General features: G+C 40.0%; 1 protein-coding gene across 4 annotated transcripts in view; it reads right to left on the reverse strand.

Annotated features, from left to right (window-relative positions):
• The window catches only part of SORBS2 (sorbin and SH3 domain containing 2), a 204,882-nt gene that overhangs the window by 7,516 nt on the left and 178,671 nt on the right, over nucleotides 1–18,695 (reverse strand). For all 4 annotated transcript variants that reach the window (XM_045017975.1, XM_045017973.1, XM_045017976.1 and 1 more), the window contains one exon: nucleotides 17,888–18,091. In XM_045017975.1, the coding sequence (XP_044873910.1) occupies nucleotides 17,888–18,091 (204 nt within the window). The remainder of the gene's footprint in view (nucleotides 1–17,887; nucleotides 18,092–18,695) is intronic.

Below are 18,695 nucleotides of genomic sequence, written 5' to 3' on the forward strand. Positions count from 1 at the left end.
ATTGCATCTATAATAGAAACTGATCCACCACATGAATATACAAGATTTCAAACAAAATAGTTATTTAAAGGTGGTGGGTTTTTTCCTTTTCTTGAGGAGCCCTCTGTACCTTGGGTGGCTAAATACAAATTCTTCCCTCTACAAACACTTCGATCCATTTCAAAGCCCCCACTCCTTGTCTACTATCCTTATCGTTGAAGAAGACTGGACAAAACTCTCTTTGCAGCCCAATTTGTCATGTGATTCTAGACAACTTTCTCCTTTGTTGCTAGGCACATGACTGCCTGAGTATTTTGCAGCACTCCCAGTGCAAAAATCATAACATAAAAAACAAATTGATATGTAGTGTTGCTAGCTGTCTGAGTGGAATACATACAGATTTATACTGAAGCTAACAAGTTAAGCCACATTTTGATTAAGGGTTACTAATTGCACATTATAATCATCACAGTTTTTCATGTAGCTAAAATTACACCATGTTAATGTTGCACCCAAGGTTATTTTTAAATTAGTGCACACAATTTATTGCAGAGAACATTAGAATCAGTCTCAATTTCATGTTTATAGAGTTTATGGGCCAGATTTTCAAAGGTATTTAGTTGCCTAAAGAGACAGTGGCATCTAGTGGATTTGCAAAAGTCTATCTCCCATAGGAGTTAGACACTTAGGACTTTTGAAAATCCCACTAAGCACATAGCTGCATATTTAGATGCCTAAATATCTTTGAAAAATCTGTCCCTACATGTCTGTCTATCCTTCCTGATATAAATTCTGTTTATGTGATATGCATAAAACATTCTTAAAGTATCTTTGTTTTTATGTCATCTAATGGTGAGAAATTCAAATGATAAAACAAAACATATTATCTGACTGTGGTAAACACTCATCAAAATCTGACTGATCAAGCAGAAATGGGAACAGGTATTGGGACTGGATTCAATACGTGCTCCTGACCTATGCTCTATCTGCCCTTCCGCAAACCCTTGAATGTGATTTGAATACCAGTGGCAGGCTCCATGTACTTCTCTTTTAAACTCCTATTGATGGGGTGTTGTTAATTTGTTTTGGGGTTTTTTTTGCAAACAATAAAGGGTAACATCCTTAAAAACAATATTATAAATGACTGAATACCTTGAACATATGCCAAAAGAGGAAGAAATGAGTCAAGCAATGTATAATACTACTGTGCTCTTCTCCATGTAATTCCAACATGTCTCTGTTAAATATAGTATCTCTGCTTAAGTCAGATAATGTTGACATGACAGAGTGTAAAATGCATTGGTACTCAAGGCAAGAGATAATTTTACATTCCAGACTTAATTAGAAATAATAGTATTTAGCAAATACATAATACTTTACATATTCACAGAACTGTAGAAACAATTAATAAAGCATCACAATGCCCTTGCAAGGTAAATAGGGACTTTGATCTCCATTGTTTAGATGCAGAAACACACACAAAGGCTAGGCAGAGACTAGTCTATGTCAGGTCAGGAGCAGAGCTGGGATGACAACCCAGGAAACCTAGACACTCAGGGCTTGGCTACACTTGTGAGTTGGAGCTCATTAAAGCAGCCCTGGGCGCCCTAACTCACCACCCGTCCATACGTCTACACTGCAGTTAAAAACCTGTGGCTGGCCTGTGTCAGCTGACTTGGGCTCGCAGGGCCTGGGCTAAGGGGCCACTGTTCCATTGCAGTGTAGACTTCTGGGCTCATGGTGGAGCCTGGGCTCTAGGGCCCTCAAGGTGGGAGGGTCTCAGAGCTTGGGCTCCAGTCCCAGTCTAGAAGTCTACACTGCAATCAAACAGTCCAACAGCCTGAGCCCTGCAAACCTGAGTCAGCTGGCATGAGCCAGCTGCAGATTTCTAATTGCAGTGCAGACATACCCTCAGCCAATAGAGTGATTGGGGTCACAGAGGGACTTAGGCCTTGGCTACACTTACACGTTATACCACAATAAAGCCTCTCAGAGCGCTCTACCTTACTCCCTGTCCACACTGGCAAGACACGAAGAGCGCTCTGACTTCCCGGCTGGAGCACTCCTGGTAGTCCACCCCCCCAAGAGAATTAACAGCGTATTGGGTGAGACGCTTCAGTGCCACTGTAAATGAGAAGTAACATTTCAACGCTCTAGTTGACCTCCGGAAACGTCCCATAATTCCCTTAACTGAAGTGGCCTCTCTTGTCTTTGAACTTGGGACGCGGAAGTGCCCTTTCAAAGCTCCGTTTCAGAGTGCTGGCTGCTTATCTGGTCTGAGGAAAAAAACAAACTACTACTGTTTGCTTTGAGTGAGTGAGAGAGAGGCAGGAGAGGGAGAGGGGGTCTGAACTTCCAAGACAGCGTGTTGACACACACTCAGCACCCCAAAAACGCACTCTCTCCCCCCTACACTCCCTGTCATACTCTACCCATTTGAAAAGCACGTTGCAGCCACTTGAATGCTGGGATAGCTGCCCATAAATGCACTGCTCCCAATGCAGCTGCAAGTGCTGCAAATGTGGCCACAACAGTGCGCTTTCAGCACTCAGTGTGGACAGACTGGAGCGCTTTTCCTAGTGCGCTCTCTGAAGGCTGGTTTAGCTTAAAGCGCTCTACAGCTGCAAGTGTAGCTAAGCCCTCAGAGTTTCTAGATTCCAATTCCCGTGGCTCAGTTTACTAGACCATATTGCCTCCTGTGTAGGAGTAAAAGATTTAGGACTTTAATTTCAACTGTTTTTTGCATCCTATCATGCGGAGTACCATAGGACCTAAACCTTCTCTCTACTTTAGTGGGAATGGAATCTATCCCCTAATTTGCCTCCTAACAAGCAATATCACTGCCCCCTACTACCTAATTTCTGGTTTGTCTTTTTGTGATGTCTCTGGTACATACCAGTTCAATGGAAATAGGGTTGCCAACTGTCTAATTGCACAAACCCAAACACCCTTCCCCAAGGCCATGCCCATGCCCCTGCCCCTTCTGAGGCCCTTCCCCCACTCATGCATCCTCACTCACTTTCACCAGGCTGGGGCAGGAGGTTGGAGTGTGAGAGGGGGTGCGGGCTCTGGGAGGGAGTTTGGGTGTGGAAGGGGGCTGAAGGAGGGGGTTAGGGTGTGTGTGGGTGGGGGGGGGGTTCGGCGGTGCTTACCTCGGGTACCTCGGGGGCGGGGTGGCATGTCTGGCAGCAGCTCCAAGGCTCACGGGCGGCCAGGCGACTCTGCATTCTGCTGCTGCCTGCAGGCACCGCCCCCACAGCTCCCATTGGCCATGGTTCCCCGTTTCCGGCCTATGGGAGCTGCAGAGTTGGTACTTGGGGCGGGGGCAGCATGTAGAGACCCATTGGCCACCCCTTCTCTTGGGAGCTGCTGTCGGACATGTCACTGCTTCCAGGAGCAACGTGGAGCCAGGGCAGGTAGGGGGAGCCTATCATAGCCCCGCTGCACTGGCAGACTTTTAGCAGCCTAAAATCTCCCAGATTGGCTTCAGTAGCCTCCGGGAGATCAAGCCCGATTCTGAGAGACTGCTGGCCAAACTAGGAGGGTTGGCAACCCTAATGGGAAACAAGGATCCAGCAAAACAAGGGAAACGCGAATATCTTGTCGGGGGAGGAGAATACACCTCCCCTATACACAGCAGACAGAGGGAGGGAGACAAATGTAAAATCAAAGGGCAACTACACAGCAAGAGATCTCTATGCAGGGCCAGCTCCAGGCACAAGCAAACAAACAGGTGCTTGGGGCGGCCAATGGGAAGGGGTGGCACATCCGGGTCTTCGGTGGCAATTCATTGGCGGGTCCCTCAGTCTGTCTTGGAGTGAAGGACTCGCTGCCAAATTGCCACCAAGGAAGGAAGCGGTGCAATTGAGCTGCTGCTGAAGTGCTGCCGATCGTGGCTTCCCCTCCCCCCACCCCTTCATTGCTTGGGGCAGCAAAAAAGCCTGAGCCGGCCCTGTCTCTATGCTCCCTTGCAAATCCATTCTGCTATCAACAGTAAGAGGCAAAAGCAGTCTCAGATGCTTTTGAGACAAAGCATACTGAATGTTAAGGTACACATGTAAAGCATTTTGGTCCTAACCAAAAAACCCAGCATACTATAACAAACTATATTTTCATTTAGAATCTTCTTGAATATTAGAGCACAAAATATAAGACCAATACATACACTCTGTAAATAATTTGATCTTTAGGTTTAATACAATAGATGTATTACGTATAATGACTGTTATGAAGGGAAACGCTGAAGAGAATCACAGTTGCAAATAGCAGTGCTGGGGAAAACATAATATCAAGTCAGTGCAGCGCACACATTGCTATGGCAACAAAATATTTTCAAAAGAAGAATATGAATGCAAAAAAATCAAGGAATATTGAACACATTACAAAAGCCATATTACATGCAATTAAAGGCTAGATTTTTTTTGGCTATAAAAAGGACATTTTAATAATCTGGAAATGCTTTGAAACAAGAGGAGCCATTTAGAAAATAGTTAGAAAAATAGACTAAATTGTGTAAAGAATTCTGTCATTTTTGATGTTTTGCGAACACTGGGCAATCCAGTGGAGATACAATACACAACAGAACTGTAACATAAGGTGCTGTCCACAAAGAATTTCATTATGATTTTATGCAAATCATGTTTGTAGTTTGACAGCAGCATTGCAGCACAGCAGGAATGAAACACAGCGTACTGATAGTATTCAAACATATGTTATCAAACAAAGAACGGGAGACTAGCTATTTAAACTCCTTATGCTAGGGGAGAATGCTGACATCACACACTGGGCATTCAGTACCATACCCTGTGTGAATAGCTGTGACCTCTGACAGGTGAGTTGCAGGATCTCTTAGTCATCACAGGGCTACGAGGAGGTTTACCCATAACAAATATCTCTCTTTTTAAATCAGCCTGGAAAAACCATAAAAATTGTATAAGTTCATAGCTTAAGTACAAAGCCCTACAGGGGATTTTTGCTGCTTTGTTTGCGCATACAAATTGGACATGCTAATTCTTTAATTAAAGAATTAGCATGTGTTAAAATGCAAAGAACAAGCTGATCTGTTAGTCCAGCACACCTGTGCTTTTGCTATTGTATCACCTGCAGCATTGTTTAGTTGCTCTGGCTGTTACACTGACATTTACAGCTCCAACTTGCAAGATTATTCACCCATGACCCTTTTTGGGATATGATCTAGCACTGCAAATTTAAATATTGAAGTGACTATTAATAATATAGAACACTCAAAAGCACACAGCAGAAGGTTCATAGCGAACAGGGAAATACTAGCAACTGATATTATAGCCCTTTGACATTAAACTGAAAGCACTGCTGACATCTGACTTGCTTTCTGAGTGCATGTTTAAGGCAGTGGAGGATGATAAATAAAAGGATATCAGTTAGGCTGGTGCCTATGTAAATTAGCTTTCAAAGCTAATTGTTTCATGGAAATCAAAACTTGTAAGACAAAGGGGATGTGAAGAAAATGAGAATTATTTGTGAGGAAATGGTGAAGTGTAATATCCTAACTGGAAGCCTGGTCCTTTGGATTTTGTGAAGAGTTGTCATTGAAATGTTTGTACATGTACTCGGAGTGAACAATGGGCTCCTTTTACAAACTGGAAGAGTGAATAACAAAGAAATGAAAAAGAAGCCTTAGACAGGGGCCAAGAAGGGAGAAAAACGCCTTAAGATTCCCTTTGTGGGGTTTCTTCTGATTTCTTCCTTCAGAAAACGAGGTTTTCTCCACCATGGAAGAGTTTCACGTTTGTCTTCCAAGCCTTATGGATATCCAAGGATCTGCTGGAAATCTCACACGAGGCCTGGCTCCCTTAAAGGGGGTTCCACAGTGTGACAGGTTCACTGCTACATACTGTGGATGTGGAGGATGTGTTGCATAATGTTCTCCTTGCCCCCAAGCCTGCCCATTGCTTGGGCCACATGCTCTCTGCTCTAACATCCAGGACTAAGAAACATAGTGCTGCTTAGGAAACTGACCTGCCTCTCACTGTGCGGGCAAGGGGGGGATCAGTTTGTCAAAGGACTTTTCCATGTGTGGGTCAAGAGGGCATATGCTACCTTTAAATACTTACATTCTCCCTGCAAGATATAAGGCTCTAAAAGAATGAAAACATTAAAGACTTAAAAATCAAAGAGTTAAAATAAATGTTCTAGTTTTGTATATTTTTAATGAGACTGGCATAGACTTGATTTGACTTTCCACTGTCATCTCCCCAATGCTTTTATAATCACACAGGGAAGATTTTCAAAGGACAGATAGGCACCCAACTCCCACGAAAAGTTGGAAACCTAAGACACAGAGGCCTCATCTTCCCTGTGAAAAAAAGATGCGTCTTTGAGTTTGCTAACACATGCTAACTAATTCAAGGTAAAATCTTAGTGACTACATAAAACAATTTGTAGTTTTCACACAAGTTAAGGCCTATGGGGGAGCCTAATCTTTGAGTCAACTCATGTGAAAACTACAAACTGCCTTGTCTTCACTAGGATTTTACCTCAATTTAGTTAATTTGTCATCTAACTTGAGCTAAAACTACACCTTTTTTCCAGTGATGGCGAGGCCTACTGCCCCTTTAAAAATCCTACCTACAGTTTCTTGTATTTCACTGTCCTTAGTCTCATCTAAGGGTATTGACAAGCTTCTACACACATCTGTGAACCAATCCTTTGTCTGACATGAGCAAAATTATCACAATATCAATCCTATTATTCCCTTTACCTTGTAGGGCTTTCCCATCTTGAACAACTTTCCCTCATCTTGTGTATTTTAGTTTTGTACTCTTTGATGTAATTAGTTGTTAAGAGACTTAAATGCCTGGCTTCTTAAAACAGTAGCCATGCAGTGTTCAGCATGTTACTCACTGATATACACAAGTGGAATGGGAATACGAACTACCCCTTCTTCTGAAATCCAATTCACAGCCTAGAGATAGGGGGTTTGTGCAAGCCAAATGGATCAGTATAATGGTAAGCATTATACTTTTGACTTACTAAGAGTTGCTGGGATGTTAGTTCACCTGCCCATTGCTGTGCTCAATCTTTGCTGCTAGACATAGCAGACATTGCCTGCTTATCAGAGGCAGGAAGTGTTGTCTCCAGAACAGATACAGATGGCTGATCAAAACTCATCAGTTAATGGGAGTCTTCCCATTGGTTTGGGCCTATGCTGATGACATTCACAGGGGGAATTGCTCAGTGGCCTTCAAAGATAATCTAGAGTATGGAACAGGCAGAGAACGGGAGACGATCAAAAAAAGACACTGAAGAGTTGTGGATAGACCTCTGTAAGAAAAAAGAAACGGTTCTCTAGTTCTTATCATTGCTTAATCTTCATTGTCTTAAAATGAGACAATAAAATGTCCCTCTCTTGATAACTTGCACTTCTTACCCTTCACCACTTCCAATGAAAAGCAACAAAATAAAATCCAAAGTCAAAATTCGTGCCCTGAGGTGTATGAACTTTCAGCTTCTTGTATCATTTAAAAGAGTGCATATTTGTATTTCCTTTCATTTTGGATTAATTTGCCTTGTTAGGATTTATTGATGAATGCTCAAATAACATGAAAAATCTCAAGATCCCCTAGAGATAATTTCAAAGACTTTATGCTAGTCGGTAACATTTCCTGAATTTTATTTGTTTTGATTCAGAATAAGTAAAAGCACTCATCTATAGGCTCTAAGTGCCCTGTCAGTTATTCAAAATTATATAACCAAAATGCAATACGATTAGTTCACCCCTTCTAGCAAGGTGCAGCACATGCTCAGTTATTATCAACCACATACTATGGCCACTACTACAATCCTCCCACTTCTCTTCAAAACCAACAAATGGCCCTTTTAGCATGCCCTCAAAGTAACCAAATCATGGCAATTTTTAGACCAGACAGGAGATTATTTCAGAGTCCCTGGGTCCTGAAGGAGTACACCCCAACCTGCAACTTCCTCTCTATTATAGGAAGGGGATCTTGCAACAGCATCTCTACTTACTGCAGATACACTAGGTAGTGTATCACAGGGAGAGAGGTGGTCTCTTAGGTGAGAGAGCTGAAGCTGTCAACAACATCTCTTTCTCAGTGGGGGAAAAATGGAACACCTTAAATCTTGTTTAAAATCAATCATAGTGTTTTTATGGTGATTTTTCTCTTTTCTGTTTAAACCAAATGTAATGCTCATGAAATGAACATCTCTGGAGCTTGACTCCTTCTGTGTACCCACTAAAGACCTAGAAAGCAAGTGACAATTTCAGACTTCTCTGCTATGCCCCGCCACAGTGCTTCAACCCTCATCTGGAAATATGTCTTGAGAAGAGAAAGTTCCCTAAACTCTATATCTGTTCAATTTTTGGCTAATGGGACTGACAACAAGAATGCTACTAATGGGTGATAAGTGTGATAGTGGTTATTGTGAAATACACATCTGCCCCTTAGGAATTGGACTGAAACTACAAACTCCTTTAGCACAACATCTGGTAACTTTTCAGTGGCCTAATGACCTAGAGCCTGATTCATCTCCTATTGCCGTGATCAGCAACCACCCATTGAATTCAATGAGAGCTAGATCAAACCATTAGTGTGGATTCAGAAACATGATCTAGAGAGTAAAAGCTCCTACATCCTATACCTGAGCTATCCAGCTAATCCTTCCCTGAACTATCCAGTCCCTTCATGATAGTTTTTTCTTACTTGACATTGTTATTGAATCGGAAAAGGCACTACGCTGCTTATAACATTTGAGCTAGCTACATGCTTATGCTACGAATATTATATACTCAGAAATTATATTTAAAAATGTAAAAAGATCAATCTCAGCATTGTTCCTTCTATTTGTCAAACACACATGGAGACATGCAGCAATTCACAGTCAACAAGTGCAGTTACCTTTAACTTTGCTGAGTTTATCTCCTGTCGGTATGAAAGTTTGGAAAGGAGAGGAGGTGAATGGGGAACAGCAGACTGGGAAGATGTGGAGACAGACTGAGAGGGAGGTGCCTTGGCAGAGTGAAATGGAGGACTAGAAGGAAGATGAGAAGGAGAAGCAGAAGGCCCTTGTGTCCCAGAGGAAAGTGGGGCTGGCTTAAACATTTAAAAAAGACAACAAGTAATCATGCTGTACAACCATCAGTGAAGAACATAAAGTGCAGAGAGAGAAGTAACACACCACTAACAAGCAAAGACAGAGAGACCCCTAACTGCTGTACTCAGGCTGATGTTACATTCATCACAAGTCAGTAAATCTAATATTCTGAGGAGAAATCACTCATAGTCTTACCATATTCTACTTACTTCCTACTACTACCCTGTCTTTAGGCTCATTCATTTGAAAAACACAAATATGGGATGGGAGTCAGTGTATTTCTTGTAATTTAATAACTGTATTCTTGGAGGCACCCTAATACGTCTTAGCCTTGATTTTGCAAGTGCTCAGCAATGAAAGTCGAGGGTGCTTAGCACCTCACCCAAGAGCTCAGTATCTTGAAGGATTGGGCCCTACATGAAGGTCTGTTAAAACTTCAAATGAAACCTGCCTTTAAATACATTATTTATAAGGGGCACTGTTGAGTTAAATTAAGTCCAAATTTTAAATGTTATCAAAAGAAACTTTTGCAAAACCTAATACTTTATGTTTTTCAGAAATTACAATTAAAGCAGTTCTTAGTTAAACATTCCCTCAAATATTGAAACAAAGAGAACTATCATTCTCTGTTACATGGTACCCTTATTTTCTCCAGTTTTGCTTTCTCTGCTAGATAGCTGCCATCACAATCATTTATCAGAGAGGTAGCCCTGTTAGTCTGGTTCTGTAAAAGCAGCAAAGAATCCTGTGGCACCTTATAGACTAACAGACGTTTTGCAGCATGAGCTTTCGTGGGTGAATGCCCACTTCGTCGGATGCCATCCGACGAAGTGGGCATTCACCCACGAAAGCTCATGCTGCAAAACGTCTGTTAGTCTATAAGGTGCCACAGGATTCTCTGCTGCTATTACAATCATTCTGACCTGAAAGGCAGAATATGTGACTTTCTTCGTTGGCTCACTAGTGCTACCCTTTGAATTATTTGACAGAGTGGAAGCTCTCAAACATTGCAGAAATAAGACCCTGAACAAGACACTACCTATAAAACAGAGCTCAGACTGAATCAACTAATTTTCATTGTGCAAATCAAAAGAAATGCAAGGAAGTGAGAAAAGAGGGTACACTGACAAAATTGAATTTTTAAAAAAAATCTTACAATTTTAATAATGTAAGTGTTATTAATATTTTAAGTAAATGAATGTGTTTGTTAACAGCTATAATTTTTATACTGGCAGTGTCCCTTGAAATAACCACAGCAGTTTGTTCTCAGGGTTACATTGTAATTTTTAAGCCATGAGAACAAGTTATGAGTGCTGCAAAGTGTTACAATCTATCAGGGATCACCTATTACCCATATATCTGTTTTATAGATTGGTTTTAACCAGATTAACTGCTTGAACGGTCTGACTGTTGAAACAAATCTTATATATATATAAAAAAACAGTTACTAAAACTTTGCTTGGAAACATTAGAATTAATTTTATATAAATGTGTTAATTAATTCAGGGCCATCTTGTGGCATTTAGACATTGGCATGCATTAGGGGCACTACAGAGTTGTGCTGGTCCAGGGGGAGGGATCATGCCTTAGAAAGCACGCATTTCATGGCCAAACTTATTCTGGCCCCTAGTTATTAGTCACATTCTTGTGACATGAACACACTATAATTAGTTAGATGGCCAAATGACACATCTGAGAGGTGAATTGCTGAGTCTCTGTAGGCGATTCCTCCTCACACTTTCAGGAATGTGTGGATAGCCCTGCTTTTGGGAGCTCCCATTCTGTCAGATAATTCAAAGAATAGCACTAATGGGCCTGTGAAGAAAGCTGTGCATTCGGTCATTAAGGTCAGAACTATTGTAATGGCAGCAGAGAAGGGAAGACTGGAAAACAAGGGCACCATGTAACCTAGAATGGTATTTCTTTCAGTTTCAGTAAGAGAGAGATTTGAGATGGGAGTGCCATTTTCTCTATTATTAAGAATATCATATATAATTTATGTAATAGAATACAACCCTAATTATAATACTGTATGTATATGTATAGATACACAAAAATATGTTAGAAAAGACTAGACTAATTATACTAGGAGTGAACTGTATGAATGTAGAAGCTAAATCTTAAGAAATTAAAATACCTCTTTATTGATACTTGATGAATGGTGTCCTTCATAAGGTATCATAGGCTCGCTTTTAATTACTATTGGAGATTTTATTCTGTCATGTCTCAGTGTCTCTATATACAGTCCTGGCATTTGTTCTGTTACATCAGGTGCACATCTGTAGAAATATGAATCCTGACATTTTGGCTGACCCTCTTGGATTATTGACAGGTGCTCCTCACAGATTTCCTCTTCCTGTTCATCAATTGCTGCTAGCATTCTGGGTAGGGAGCCACATTTAGAAGGCTCAGAGACAGCAAAAGCAGTGATCATGGTTCCATGTGCTTTTGTAGAATCTGATAAGCTTCTTGTTTCTTTAACAGTTGGAGATCCAATAATCTCTTTCAGATCTTTATATTTTCTTTCATTCATTTTGATACCATTTGTTATGGGCTTATGTGCTGTGTCCTGAAATTGGATTGTTGGAGGAAGTGATACAAAAGTACATGCAGGGAAGGGCTGAAGAAGAGATTCAGAAGACCTGAGAGAGGTCTTTGTTGACATAAATGGAACAAAACGATCATCCTTAACTTGGCAAGTGATATTAGCAGGGGGCATTGGTATAGACTGGGATGCTGTTAATGCCAAAGAGTTGAGTTCCTCTAGATCACAACGAAAGCTGTCAGGAAAAGGTGGAGGAGTTGGGGCAGGCATGCTTGACAGTGGAAAACCAACAGTCAGTGACAACCATTCATTGGTGACAGCCTGGAGATTCCCTTTATTAGAATCTGACCAAGGAGAGGAATGATATCTGGGAGGTGGGGATGATGCTTTGGAAGCCAACTTTAGAAATAAGGAAAAGCATAGGAATTAAAAATAAACAAACAAAAAAAATTGACATTGGACTAAGATATGAGTAGCTTAAGCAAAAAAAGTTATGTGCCATCTTCTGGATTATAGGATATTATTTCAGTGAGCACAAATGTCTGAAATCATTACTGCATGAATCAGAATAGCTGAAAAGATATTTGAAAAGTGAAACTGTATCAGGTTCTGGCCTAGGGCTTAAATGTCAAACATCAAGACAGATCTGAATCACGGAGTATGAAGGGAGCCTAAATTTGATCTGCTAGGATTATGTTATTTACTGCTCTATGCAAGTGAGCCTATCACAAGATGTTATATAGTACACTCAAGTCAGCTTTGATTTCCCCAAACCATTATTTTCAGAATAGTCATACTGTTAAAAGCACCTTGCTCACTGGGTTCCATTAAACACTAATACAAACAGAACAAACCAAATAATCTCTAATTTTCCTAATGTTAAATGTTTGCTGTACCTTCTTGTGGTGATCTTAAAGAAACATCTTAAATACATTGCATACTTTTATTAAGGCATCAATAGCTACATAATGCACTTTTTATTTAAAATTGATGTAATTGTGAACAAATAAAATTACATTTTTAGTTAAGGTACATACACTTAAATCTAATAGAATGTAGACAGTAAACAATCCTTTTTAAGATGGTGACAGCACAGTACATAGCAATATATTTTGAGTAGCATTACATAATATTGATTGAAGTATCCTTCTGGTAAAAGAAAAGTCCTTTTGTAAGAATGATAGACTGGTGAGTCATACGTACACTGCATCTGTAGATATCCATTGCTTCAGTAAATACTGAAAATGTATTTTTTGTTACTAGTAATCCTCAAAATTAAACTGGCATGAAAAAAATATTTTAATTTCCTTGTTAGAATAATCTAAAACAACTCTAGATTTCACATCTATTTAATTATCTGGCTACTTTAGATTTTAAAAATTACTGTAAGAAAAGAAAATAAGGCTTTATTACTTATACAGAGTTTGAACCGGAGAGTCATAGACTGGGGAGAAGAGAGCAAATTACTTACCTCCTACTGAAGTTTTCTCAAGGTAGATGGCTTTATTTTTGAGAAGTTAGATAATTCTTTGGTATAGGATTTCCTGATATCAAGTCCTCTTGCAAAATTTAATAGTTTTGAGTTCCTTTGTTTTTGACCATGAACAGATCCCACATAATGCAAAGACTATTGAATTATCTCTCCCCACCTCCCCCACCCCCAAACAACTGGAAGAGCCTCTAGAGGCAGAAAATGATATAATGGGTAACATGTTATATACATGAATAGGAGGAAGAATAAGTAGAATCCTGAAGTGAAGCCACTGATCATGCTAAACCCTAGTACTCAGTTGGGAATGCTTAAGTTTACTAAAGCCTCTCCAGCTACTGTAAGAAAAGAAGACTTAAGACACTTTTTCCACACATGTAGCCTCTTCTGAATATATAGAAGAATTAATGGATGAGAAGTTGGCTTGAGAGATTTCAGTACAGTATTTTTTCTTCCATTTGTGTCAGTGCAGCAACTGCTGCAGAAATTCCCTCTATTACATAAAAGACCCTTGATTTTTTTTCTTAGAAAATAGATACTCACTGACATGCATGTGTGTAGACATCTGTTTTAGACTCTGTGGGCCTGATTCTTCACTTCATTACAGTTTTATAGAGAGGTAACTGACAGAATATACCCATGTTCTCACCCTACACACTATTGTAATAATCGTTGTACAAAGTAAGGTATCATTTGAAAACTCACAATTTGCTCGTCAATATTGTCCTGATAAAATATGTGTGGTAACATTGTATGTGAAGTTATAAGATTCTAGTGCAGGGGTCGGCAATCTTTCAGAAGTGGTGTGCCAAGTCTTCATTTATTCACTCTGATTTAAGGTTTTGCGTGCCAGTAATACATTTTAACGTTTTTAGAAGGTCTCTTTCTATAAGTCTATAATATATAACTAAACTATTGTTGTATGTAAAGTAAATAAGATTTTTAAAATGTTTAAGCAGCTTCATTTAAAATTAAATTAAAATGCAGAGGCCCCCAGACCGGTGGCCAGGACCTGGACAGTGAGAGTGCCACTGAAAATCAGCTCGCATGCCGCCTTCGGCATGCATGCCATAGGTTGCCTACCCCTGTTCTACTGCATGGTGTTATTAACACATATCCAAACCGAGGTTGGCAAACATGTCTGTCTCAGACAAAGGAATGTGTGCTCTCCTTCATTTGCATTTAAGCAGTAAACAGAGTCATCAAGCAGGAAGTGGGAGATAAAGGAAGCTCAAACAGGTGAGAAAAAAGCAGCAGGGAAATGTTCCACATAAACTTTTTGTCTCCTGGTACCCAGTTGGAAATGTTTTTCAAAAGGAGGACTAAAAATCTAAAAAGGAAGGGCAAACACCCTAAGGTACCCCACCTCTCTACTTGCCCATTGATTCTCTACACCTGACACACCAAAAGAAGACTTCATTGGATTCTGGGAGAAGGGGTCCTGACCTAGAGGGTTTGGTCAGTAAGACTTCAGAAAGCATATGGTGAGAAACTTTGCTTGAATCTGATATGGTTTGTTAAGTTATGCACCAGTAGCATTTTGACTTTATTTTCTTGTAACTATTTCTGATTTTTGTGCCTCATTACTTGTACTCACTTAAATTCTCTTTCTTTGTAGTTAATAAACTTGTTTTATTGTTTTATCTAATCCAATGTGTTTAAATTGAAGTACCTGGGAAACTACATTTGTGGTGGCAAATTGTGTGCATATTAATTCTATTAAAGTAGTAATGGATTTTATATAAACTTATATTATCCAGCAAAGAGTCCGGTGGCACCTTATAGACTAACAGAAGTTCTGGAGCATGAGCTTTCGTGGGTGAATACCCACTTCATCGGATGTATGCAGGGTGCATCCGACGAAGTGGGTATTCACCCACGAAAGCTCATGCTCCAGAACTTCTGTTAGTCTATAAGGTGCCACAGGACTCTTTGCTGCTTTTACAGATCCAGACTAACACGGCTACCCCTCTGATACTTGTATTATCCAGTTGATGTCTGGGCAGTACAGGGCGTACATTGCTAGGGGATAATCTAAGACTGAGAGTCTGTTGGGGTCACCCTGCAGTATAACCAAGGCTAGTAAGAGCCATGGGCTGTCTGCAGCACACAAACAGATGTAGTTGGGAGTGACCTGCATGCTGGAGGCTGTTTGTGAGCAGTCCAGGCTAGAGGCTACAGCAGAAAAGTATTGTAAAAGGTACCCCAGGTTAGAGGACAGGGTGACACAGTGCTCATCAGTCTGGACTGTACCATTCTATGTCACAGTAACTACATTGATATCACCATAAAACTGGTCTAACAGAGTGGAGAATAAGGCCCAGTGATCCTTATTGTTATATCAGAAACATCAAGTGCCTCTTTCCTGAAACTTAGCCATTTTTAATTCTCCATATTCTCAGAGATTTTGTCAAACCTGTCCATTGCTACCTCTCTTGTCAAACTCCTATGAAGTCATTAGGAGAAAGAACATGTGGCATCTCTAGGTGCCCTGTTCCTTCTTGGTCAAGGAAAGATGCTTTATTGGAGCAGTCTCAGGGGAAGATCTTCAGCTGGTGCAAATTGCCATAGTTCACTGGCACTTAGGGAGCTATGACATTTACATCAGCTGAGGATCTGCCCACTGCTATGTTTAGTTTTCTATCACAACAAGGATAGTTTGAACTATCCAGCAACTAATATGAAGAAATATAGATCAGGGACAGACATTCTGTTTTTTTCTTCAAGCTCCGAGAGATAGAGACCCTTCAATACATCCTCCAAACTCCTTCTGATTCCAATCTCTTCCCCAAGAGTTGGTCTTTTCAACTTGTGAGGGAAGATGTAAAATATTTAAATATCAAAGAATTACTGGGTGATTTTAACTTAAACGTGAGTCTCTCATGAACTTATGCTTTGAAACCACAGCCCAGCTCTCAATGGAATGATGAGAACCTTAGCAATGAGTTCTGTGATAAAGAGTTGGAACTAGGGGGATTTGAAGATGGCTAACTACTATAAAACTTAAATTGTTGCTATCTCCAACCCAAAACTTATTGGGTGGGGAAAAAATAGCAGCTGGCATCCCTGTTGACACACATTTGAAGACCAAGAACCATCTCCTGATCAAGAAAATCTCACATTTGATGCTATTAGTGTTTATCCATAGGCACAAAATTCAAAGGTCAGGCTTGTCCATCAGAGACACATTTTGGTAGCAGTTGGAAATCTTTAGGGAAAGTTGCGAAGCTTCTCCTATTCTAACATTGTAACTTAGCACTAATATATGAATAACTGTCAAAATATAGATGAAAAGGAGCAAGGTAATATATTAGTGACATCATGAAACAAAAATACACCAATAACTGAACAAAGAGAGCTTACAAACTGCACACACAAAAAGAACATACTCTAAAGAGATAAACAACTAAGGAAAATGAACATTTGAAGGGTTTTTTCCCTCCTTGATGTTCAAAAGTTTTAGACTGATAACTCTCATTAACAGTAATTGAAGCCACATACAAAAATCTTCATGCTTCTACTGCCGTTAAAGAGACTGTGTGCAAATCTTTGTGAGAGGGTAGTTTCAGCAACTAAATAACTGATCAAAGTCTGCTCATCATCAGAAAAGAACAGAACTTTCAATGGAAACCAATTTTTCTCCCATCAGCCAACATAATTTGTGATGGTTGCATAGATTGGGATGGAAGGGGGGTTCAAACACTCCTGAAAGGTTTGAGAGTGTTCATGACTAGGTGTAAGAAGCTGTAAAGAAGCTTGGTTTCAGGTTATAGCTATAAAGATCTGAACCTGAACTGTATTGCAACGTGATGACATTTGCATCATTATAACTTAACACAAGTGCTATCATAAAAGCAGCAAAGAGTCCTGTGGCACCTTATAGACTAACAGAAGTTTTGGAGCATGAGCTTTCGTGGGTGAATACCCACTTCATCAGATGCATGTGTCCATACATGTATACATGCATCCGACGAAGTGGGTATTAACCCACGAAAGCTCATGCTCCAAAACTTCTGTTAGTCTATAAGGTGCCACAGGACTCTTTGCTGCTTTTACAGATCCAGACTAACACGGCTACCCCTCTGATACTTGACAAGTGCTATCATGTTACAAAATCACCCCAAGGAGCCGGCATTATGACAAAAATCCATTTCTGGAGGGTGGGTGGCAAAAAGGAGGCCAGTGACCGAAAAAAAGTCATTGGCTGACTCCTTCTCCTTTTCCTTGCACCCAAGGATGGACAGGGACTGAAAGATCTTCTGCGTGGTGTCATTAAAAAAAGATGTTCATATTGCAACATAACAGTCCACTGAACATAACTCACAATGCTCCAATCTGTTCCAAGTTGCCAAACATGTTTTGTTCTGGTGGGATTGATTTGCTGCCCAAACTCTGCCTGGCCATTCTCTAGATAATGTAATAGTTAATGTCTAGACTTGCGGAGTTTGGGATCTACGAAGGATATTTAAAACATCTTTGGAATTAAGCCTTTTATGTCCTAGGTTTTACACTTTGAATTTTATAGACTTAGTGAAAACCAGGAAGAGGCTTAAATGCCACAGCGTATACTAAAAAATGTAAAAAATTAAGTTGTACAATGAAAAATTTGGCAATGCAACTCTATCTTCAGAAAAAGATTGAGTATTAAATATGATTTCTGTGGGTGGGATGCGTGAGTTGTTAAAAATTTTATATTAAACTATTTATTGGTTATTTTACCAAAGATGTACAAGATTGTATTAACATACTCTAGGCATGATGGAAAAACAAATTGTCCTTACCTTAGTTGAACTTAAATGGTGTATTCTATCACTAGAATAGCTTTGGGGTATTGGAGGATCAGGGTAGTCACCAGCACCTTTTGATGCATTCTTTTTGATGACTTCTACATAGGAAACAGGGAAGATGCCTTGTCTGTTGGTTCCTGGTATTTTACCTTCATACCAGTTTTGATCAACTCGCTTAAGAAGAATTACTCTGTCTCCCTGTAATGCATTATCAAAATTAATTATCAGTGGACAAGTGATAACTTTATTTTCTGAATAGTTTATATTTTTATCTCAACATATCACAGTATTTTTCATGGGGGTCCTTTGTGGCCCTGGTCAGAGCCTTCAGAATCTCCCCCATTTTCCCATTAACTTCACATAATGCTATCGTTCCAGCAAGAGAGGGCCTGTGTTGGTCCGTGAATGCCATTCCTATACCAGATACTAAACAACAATTGAGGTGCACTTTGCTCTGCTCAGTGGGCATCTGAGTTCTGAATTCAAGCTCAGAACTTAGATGCCTACATGGCAAAACGCCATTGTTCCATTAGATCACTGACCTGGCCCCTTCCTGCAGTCAGTAATAGCGACTGTTGTATTAATTTAAGTGTTTTGCTCATCACATTGTTTGGTTTTGTATTTTTCTTGAAAATCCAGTAAAGATTAAGAAAAAGGCCATACTAAAGTACTTTTCTCCTTATTAAAATTTTATGGACTCCTGTTTGTTTTATGTAACATATATTTTATCATGTCTCCTGCAGGACAACTTTTTTTCAATCCCCACCCTCCCAACTCAAAGTCCTCTTAGTTTTATGTGATT

This window comes from Mauremys mutica, chromosome 5, assembly GCF_020497125.1.
Source record: "Mauremys mutica isolate MM-2020 ecotype Southern chromosome 5, ASM2049712v1, whole genome shotgun sequence".
Lineage (NCBI taxonomy): Eukaryota > Metazoa > Chordata > Testudines > Geoemydidae > Mauremys > Mauremys mutica.